This window comes from Carlito syrichta, unplaced genomic scaffold, assembly GCF_000164805.1.
Source record: "Carlito syrichta isolate Samal-C Ts95f unplaced genomic scaffold, Tarsius_syrichta-2.0.1 Scaffold312201, whole genome shotgun sequence".
Taxonomy (NCBI): Eukaryota; Metazoa; Chordata; class Mammalia; order Primates; family Tarsiidae; genus Carlito; species Carlito syrichta.
In genome coordinates this window covers 9,319-17,697 of record NW_007256297.1, presented here as the reverse complement: position 1 = coordinate 17,697, position 8,379 = coordinate 9,319, and the positions used below count along the sequence as shown (strand labels likewise).

At 54.2% G+C, this 8,379-nt stretch overlaps 1 protein-coding gene across 1 annotated transcript; it reads right to left on the bottom strand.

The window, feature by feature from the left end:
* Positions 1-3,133: 3,133 nt before the first annotated feature.
* On the bottom strand, positions 3,134-8,355 carry AMIGO1 (adhesion molecule with Ig like domain 1). Its single transcript, XM_008069765.2, has 2 exons — positions 8,286-8,355; positions 3,134-7,859 (listed from the first exon to the last, which is right to left on the bottom strand). Exon 2 carries the CDS (start codon positions 7,792-7,794, stop codon positions 6,313-6,315), a length of 1,482 nt encoding a protein of 493 aa, XP_008067956.1. The 5' UTR covers positions 7,795-7,859; positions 8,286-8,355; the 3' UTR covers positions 3,134-6,312.
* Positions 8,356-8,379: the final 24 nt, after the last annotated feature.

Below are 8,379 nucleotides of genomic sequence, written 5' to 3'. Positions count from 1 at the left end.
CTGGCTCTGGGCTTTATGCTTCTCAGGAAGGCAATAGATAGTCATGGGTGCTCAGGCATAGGGGACCTGAGTCTCGGAGGTTGTGCCAACAGCCATAAGAGAACCCAGACACATTTCCTCCTTCTAGACTCAAGGCCGGCTCTTAGCCACTCCTAAGAAATGCCATCAGTGCCGTGACGAGTGGAGTTGGCCTTAAAGTGCTGCCTGCCTGGTGCTTTCAAGTCGTGGGGCTGACTGCAGCTCTGGGAGTCAGTCCTTAGCCCCTAAGTCCAGCCTGAAGCCCCTGGAGCTGGTCTTAGTCTGGAGCTGCTGGTCACAGTCTATCGAAATCTCTGCTAATTCATTCTGCCCCTCTGAGGAAAAAGTAGGGCAGGCAAACCAGGAAGAGCAGGGCGACAGTGACAAACACAGCATGGCCGCTGACCTGCTGGCTTCTCCTGTGGCCACAGGCCGAGCTTGCCTGCCACAGGCACTGGAGCTGCAGAGCTGTGACCCCCTGACTTCCAGAAGTCCACAGCTTGGTTTCCTTTTCCTTGTTTCAGGCTTCTGGAGTAGAATCAGTCCCCTCCTCCTCAAAGTGCCTTATTGGAATTAAAACACACACACACACACCCGCACACCATGAAAGCAGCTCTGTTTAAATTTTAAATTAGGAGAAGGATACTTTCCATTCCATTTGTCTGAGAGCAGCCAGCAGTCTGCCTGGAGTGGATGCACAGAGGCTTGAAGACTCGTTTTCTATCTTAATTGTTTTTTCTGTCCTGGGATCCAGGAGTGAAACACTAGTCAGGCATTGTGTGCATAGCCTCAGCTGTTCTAGCAGCACAGTACAGAGAAGACATAAGCTGGGAGGCAGGAAGACAGCGCCCCAGAACTGCCCTGGAGGGTGGTCGGAAGCAGCCAGTCTCCAGTGCGGAGCTGGGCTTAGGCAGACACAACTCATCTCCAGTGAGATGACCTTCCCCCACCCACTGCCCAGAAGGCTTGGCAGTTCTCCAGTGTGGTCAGAGAACAGTCCCAGCTTTTAATCCACCTGCTTCTGTCAGAATTTCCCAGGTGAGTTTGTAACCTCAGTTGGAAGCAGATTAAGGAGCGACTTCAGGCTATTCTGTGGCATTTGAGGCGCCAACTCTACGTCACTGAGCACACAAGAAGGCCCCCTAGCACCCTTGTCTTTCAAGCAGACTCTCAGTTATCTCATAGTGCTTTCTAAGGATGCCCAGTTCTGCTTAGACCCACGCCAAAAGCAAACCATGACCAGGTGAGGGAGCAGTGGGAGGTAAGGGAAAAGTGGCACAAAGTACTGTCCAGCTCCAGGGTTCTCCCAACCTGCAAGCACACACACACACCAGCTTTGAGGGCCATGACTCTCATCATATATGCTGGTGCCAGAGGGCTCCAAGAAGCCCCACTGCAGGTTGGTTCTCTGCGGCCCAAGGAGAGGAACTGTCCGACCGAACCAGAAGGCCTCAGAGCAGGTCTAAGTCTCTTCGTTTTGTATTTTCCACCTGACAGTGGATAAGCCCAATGAAGGGCCTTGATGGGTGGCAGCTCCAGCCTTCCCCTCTCAAGCCCTGGGAGAGGAAGTATACTTCTTGGGCTCACTGGGGCTAGACCAGAAAGGCCAATGGTCCTGCCGCAAAGATCTGGGCCTTTTGCTGCCCTGCAGGTGGGGCAAGTGGAGCTTCGCCACTGGTTTCCTGGGAGACAAGGTGAGTGGTGCAAGAACTGCAAATACAGAGAGGGAAAGAGCCAAGAGACCAGGTGGAAGAGGCTAGGCCAGCCGAACTGAACTTCCGTTCTGTCCTAAAACGAAGCTGCAACAGCACGCCTTCCCCTTCCCCAGTGCCACCTAAGAGGATAGTGCTGCAAGACATAGCAGACACAATTGCACATCTTGGCCAGAACTCAGGGAACTTCTTGTGGCTTATGGAGGTAGGATAGGGGTGGGGGACGGGAGGGTTGAAGAGATGTAGCCATGGACTTTCTTGCGACGACAGAAGAGTGTCAAAACTTCTCAAGCTCAGACAAAGGGCTTGGCATAGGCCAGAGCAGAGAAGAGAACTCTGAGTAGCCTTTCTCAGACCTGTTCTTTATCAGCTTCAACCTGTCAAACTGTCAGCCATAGCAAAAACTCCTTTGAGGTTGGCATGGTGGCTCATGCCTGTAATCCTAGCACTTTGGGAGGTCGAGGTGGGAGAGTTGCTTGGGCCCAGGAGTTTGAGACCAGCCTAGCCAAGCTGGTCTCTATAGAGCAAGCCCTTGTCTCTACAAAAAAATTTTAAAAATTACCTGGTCGTGGTGGTGCACATCTGTAGGCCCAGCTACTCCGGAGGCTGAGGCAGAAGGACTGCCTGAGCCCACAAGATTGATGTTGTAGGACACGCTAAACATGTAAACATTAACCTATTAGGTGTATATGCTTTTAGCCCAAGATGGCTACCATTTGCAACATGAAAACAGACTGGTAATAATTAAAAATGTTGTGAAAGTGAGCTGCTCTCCTTATTTTTTTAAACCGAATCCAAGCATTTTTCCACAGTACAGTCTGTAGGCTTGATCCAGACTTTTAAGAGAACTCTGCAGGGAGGCAGCCCTCCTCCCCAGGGACCCAGGAAGCCCTCCTTATCTACAAGCCTTGGCCCCAAGTCATGATATTTCTAAACTCTAAAGTCTCAGTGACATTTCTTTTGAGAATCTGTCTCAGAGGTTAGCAAACTGTGGTCTGTTGGTCAAATCAACCTGCTGCCTGGGTTTTATGTGGTCTATGATATAATAGTAGTTTTTACATTTTTTAATGGTTGGAAAAACTCAAGAGACATGTTAAGATTATATGAAACCCAAATTAAACTTACTGGAACAGAGCCACAATCATTCGTCCTTGTGTAGTCTGTGGCTATACCACCGTGAACACACAACCGAGTTGTAAGGAACTATGGCCTACAAAGCCTAAAACATGTACTATCTGGCTGATACAGAAGTTTGCTGACCCCTGGTCCATCTTAATGCCTAGATGTGTACTACCCATGTCCTCATAATAGCATCTAAAGATTCTCTCTCTAGAAAGGCCACACCCTTCTGAGGTATAGTGAACCCCCCCCCCACAGGCTGAAAAGATAAACCAGTCAGACTGTGCCAGAACAGAGACTCAAGCCAGGTTTAATGATCATTGTCTAGTTGTCAGAGCCCAGAGGCTCCAAGACTTGCCAGCCTGGGAGCACACAAGTGGGAGGAACGGGGCAGTGGATATGGGCACCTGCTTGCTCTGCCAGCAGGGCTACATGGAAGAACAGAGGTAAGAACACAGAAAGCCGGGTCAGTCGGCTTTGCTCTCTCCAGCTGGGGTGTACCCTCTCTTAGGAGACCTCATAAATACAGACAAAAAAAAATCACAAATAATTACACAGACTGTAGAGCCCTGTCACGCTGTCTCCAGGGACACTTGCCTCCTGGGAGATGTATCTGGTTTCTGGCAGGGAGGAGGTGATCGCTCAGCCTTTTCTGATAACCAACATCTGGCCATTTTCTACACAGGGTTCTGGTGTGATTACATATGCTGAGTGCACAACCCCCCAATTACAAAGCTCCCTTTGGGCTCTATCAACTGAAACCCTGAGAAGAAGCGAATCTGCTAACTTGGTGGGGCAGCCAGGCACATCTGCCAGGTATCTCAAACTGGGGGCTGAACTACTGGATATAGCAGGAGCCTTAGAGCCGCAGTGCCCTTTCTCCTTCCCCAAGCTGGGTAGGACTTAAGAAGATGGCCCTCCTAGAGAGTCCTCAGGAGCTCTGCTAGAATGCTCAGAGGGCCTGCTTCCTCTGACATTCACTTTAAAGCTTTTCAGAGCCCTAGAGGGTGTCAAGGGGGGAATGGCAGCATGGAGGTGAGATTCTCCCATGTTTCCCGAGAAGTCTGAGGAGGGATTTCTGGCTCCTATAGCTCCAGTAACAAAAGCTTCAGAAGTCTCTGGACTATAACCAGACAACTTTTCTCTTCTGCAGGCAATTAACCTAGGAAGAGCAACTCACAGCTGCTTGGCTCTGTACGAGTTCCCTTCCGGGTCCTTCAATGACCTAGTTCTCTCTTAATTTCTCTCAAAGATAGTCTTTAATCTAGGGAAGGTTTCTGAGAAGTCTGAGGAACCAGCTAGGTCCTCACCACCCCTTCTCCCAAGGTCTTCCACACGTCTCTCCTATCTCCAGCCTCTGCAGAGTAGTCATTCAGTGCCGCAGAGATAGGGGTGAAGTCTCAGGAGTTCAGAAGTTACAATACAAGAGTTTGTGTGTTTGAGGAGCCTGGCATGGTCACTGTCTCTCCTACTGGGCAAGAAAGTTGTGTGCGTGAAGTTGTATACATGGTGGAGACCATTCCAAGAGTGGCATTAGTGGGACTGCAGGTTCCCTGTCCTGATGGAAGTCAAGGTACCGGTGTGCGTGCATGCATACCTATAAGCATGCATACCTACGAGCATGCAAGTACTTGAGGAAAATGCTGCACCTTTCTCTCGACGAAACTAGGTTACTAATAAAGGATGGACAGCAGTCTTGAGATCCCAGGACCAGACAAGGGGAAGATGTGGAGTCCCGTTCCCCGATCTTAATAGGAAGCTTAATAGTCAGGCCCTCCCAGCAAGCACCCCCACCCGCAGGTAAGTAACACCTCTCAGGACGTAAAGAGCTGGTCAAAAAGCTAGAGGATCTGGAGAACTTCCAACAGACAGGAAATGTGGGAGGGAAGAGACACTGAAAAAACCAACATCAGAGAACATTTTCACCTTTGCCTTGCCCGTTCCCCTGCCAAAGCTCGGAGCCACCACCTCCAGGGGCATACAGTATGGCCAAAGGGAAAGGGATCCGTCATCTCCATTCCTGGAGTGTTCCGCAACCCTGGATGAACTATAATGTCGGGCTCATTCTTCTTAAGTTCCTCTGGCCTGACAACTACAGCTGCACGAACCTCTGACTGAGAGGGATGGGGTGGCAGCACTTTCCTTCTGAGAGTTTAGCGCGACTGTTGGTCTCTGCTACAGGGTCGCCTGGAATCTTGGGGAGAGGGCAGGACTCTAAGCCGCACTCCAAGTTGCCATTCTTGGGCAGAGACCACCCAATTCCAACCCCTCTGACCCCACACTTTGGCTTTGCAGCAGGGGTGACATCTTTGCGAGAGGAGCGAGGCAGGCTTGTCGACACAGGGGAGAGACACACCAGGTCCCCTTTTCCTCCCAGCTCAGCCTAACCCAACTGGGCTAGACGTTCTTCAACTCCTCCCTTCAAAGCAGCATTTTAGGGGACACTCGGAATCCCACCTGAACTCGATAAGGAGGCTGAATGAAGAGAAGACATACACAGAAACCCAGGCCCAGCCGGATGCCACATGACAGAGGCTGATTGACCCTCCTCCTTCTGGTGTGAAGGAGGTCCACACATCCGTGGCAGGGGTCCATAAACGCTCTGCCTTCTGCGCCCCCACTCTGGTCTGACACACAGATGCTGGGAGTCAAATACTGGCCAAGGGTTTCACCAACCAGAGAATTTACCTATCTGGAGTCCACCCCCATCTGGAAGTTTTGTGCTGGCGCCTGTTCTGTGACACGGACCCCTCAGATCATGCTATCCCCCTCCGTGCCACTGGTCCCGGGACAAGGCACAGCGACCACACCTCACATTGCTGCCATAACCAACAGGCCACAGGCCGGGCTCCTGCAAAGATCCATCCCCCCAGGGATCATGGAGAAAGAGGAAGGCTTGAGTGGGAAGTCTTACAACAGCTTTGGGAATGTTATTGATTGAGTTCTCAGCCTTTCCTGTCTCATTTTCTAAAGGTTTCCAATTTCCCCAGCTGTGAAGTTTGACTTCCTGACCCAAGAAGATACCCTAGCTTTCCCCTGGTGTGGCTCCTGTGGAAACGCCCCCAACACACACATCACAGGTGCGAGTGGGCAGAGATAGAAAAAAACATTTTTTTCCCCAAATGGTTTTCTCTTAAGGAGCTAGGGATGACCTCGAACAAGTTTAGGGAATCTGTTCTTCCCCTCACTCCTTCCTCATTCCCATCCAACGCAGACATGCCTCTCTTCCTCCACCACACCGGGAACGGCCAGGGCTTTGGGTAGGGGTGTAGCATTCGCCTGAGGATGAGTATATCCATATTTGAAAATCGTGGCAGCCACACTCTGGCTGGGGTCTTGCCCTCTGCGGGACCTATGACCAACTCCCTTGAGGTCAGGGCAGCCAGCCCTCTCTTCCATCCCCTCACAGCCTTCAGGGGGGCATGACCTCTCCTGGGGCACTCTCCCCACCAACCCATCCTGCTCACACCACAATGGGCGTATCAGAGAAGACTGAGCTGACCGACTCTGGATCCGACATCCTCCGCTGGCCCTTGCCTGCTGCCTCAGGTACCGGCAGAGTGTTGCCTGGCTTGAGCTTGCCGTTCTGACCCTGCCCGGGGCCAGCAGGTTCCAGGAAAGCCACCCGCCGGTCAAAGCCATCATCTTTGTCCCCCCCAGCCATAGGATCATGGTTGGGCGTGGTGCTAAGCATGGAAGAGCTGAGGCTGTCTCCTTGATGGCTGGAAGGTTTCTCTACACCCCGGCACCAGCAGCGGCAAGGGGTAAGGTATAAGTATATCAGGACCAGGACCACGCTGAGGATACAGCCCACGAGGGTGGTGTAGGCTGTGTTGAGGGTGTCATGGTGTCCGTGCAAGGTGAAATTGTGCACTTTCAACTCCACGGACAGGGTCTCGTTGAAAGTCTCGCCCATGGCGTAACAGGTATACACGCCACCGTCCTCGACCCGCAGCTGGCGGAACTCAAGGCTGCCATCCTTGGACACTGTCACCGAGCCATTGGCTACCTCCTCTAGCACCCGCTCGTTGCTTGGCGTCACCCACACCTTGGTCATCTCCTGCTGCTTGGTGTCACACTTGATGGTCAGCTTCTCCCCTAGGTGGGCCTCCCGGGCACGCTCCTTGTACTCGCCGCAGTTGAGGAAGCTCAGGTTGAAGACGCTGTGCAGCTTCTTGGAGTTCATGCAGTACAGATCCTCTTGGAAGTCCATCACGGAGCTCAGCTGCCGGTACTGCCAGTGAGAGAAGAGCTGGTAGAGCTCGCAGTCGCAGTGCAGCGGGTTGTTGTGCAGGTACAGCCCGTTTTTGACCCACGCCGGCAGCTTCTGCAGGTCGGGCAGGGGCAGGTTCTTCAGCCTGTTGGAGGAGAGGTCCAGGAGGGTCAGTTTGGGCAGCTTGGCTCTTTCCTTGACCAGTTCCAGAGGGAAGCGGGAGATCTGGTTCTGGCTCAGGTAGAGTTTCTGCAGCTGGGCCATGTCGTCGAAGGCGCAGCGGTCCACCGCCACGATGTGGTTATTGTAGAGCAGCAGCACCTCCAGAGCCTGCAGCGCGCTGAACAGGAACTCGTCCAGCGTGCGCAGCTGGTTGGAGGACAGGTCCAGGTAGCGCAGGTTGGGCACGGGGGAGAAGGCCTCAGAGGAGATGAAGTTCAGGTGGTTGTGGCTCAGCAGCAAGGAGTGCAGCTGGGTCAGGCGCGTGGGGGTCCACTCCGCCCGCAGGCGGCTCAGGTTGTTGTGGCTGAGGTCCAGCAGCGCCGTGTAGCTGGGCAGGGAATGGGGCACATTGGGCAGCTGCTGTTTGGAGCAGCTGAGGATATTGCTGGCGCACAAACAGGCGGTGGGACAGCTAACCACGGGCCGGCCCGCTCTGGCCACCTCAAAAAGGAGCAGGAACAAGGACAGCAGCAGCAGCCAGAGGCCTCGCAGGTCACGCTGGGGTTGCATAGTGTCACTAGAGTGGGCGAGGAAGGCCACGAGGAAGATCCGGGAGAAGGTCACCCGGGCATGTTCTGGTGGGGGACGGAGGGCATCATTGGAAAGAGAATGAGTTTGTGGTCACCAGGGACTCCAGAGGGAAGGACCACCTCTCCCATGTCCCCTCCCGCCTGTGTCCACCCCCGAAGGGCTAGAAGGGAGAGAGGTGCTGGGGAGTTCCCAGGCACTGTGGGCTCAGAACGCTGGGGCACAAGCGGAGGTGGCAGAAGGGCCTGTTGGGCTGGGCTCACGGGGGTGTCGCCCGGGGGGACGCACAGGATGTCAGGGACTGGGGGGGCACGCGGATGGCGCGGGCCGGGCTTGGAGGCGGGGTCGGCGGGCCCGGGGAGGAGCCGGCGGAAGGTCAACAGGGCGCCGGGATGGGGAGGACGCAGCCGCCGGGGGGGAGGGTCCCCGGGGCCCGCGGGGCGGGATCCCCCCGGGGCCGCGGGTCACTGCACCTGCTCGGCGAGGACGCGTCTCAGCCCATGGCGGGTCCGGGAGCTCCGTCGCGGCCTCCCTCGGCGGCGCCTCCCCAGCCGGCCTGTCACTGCG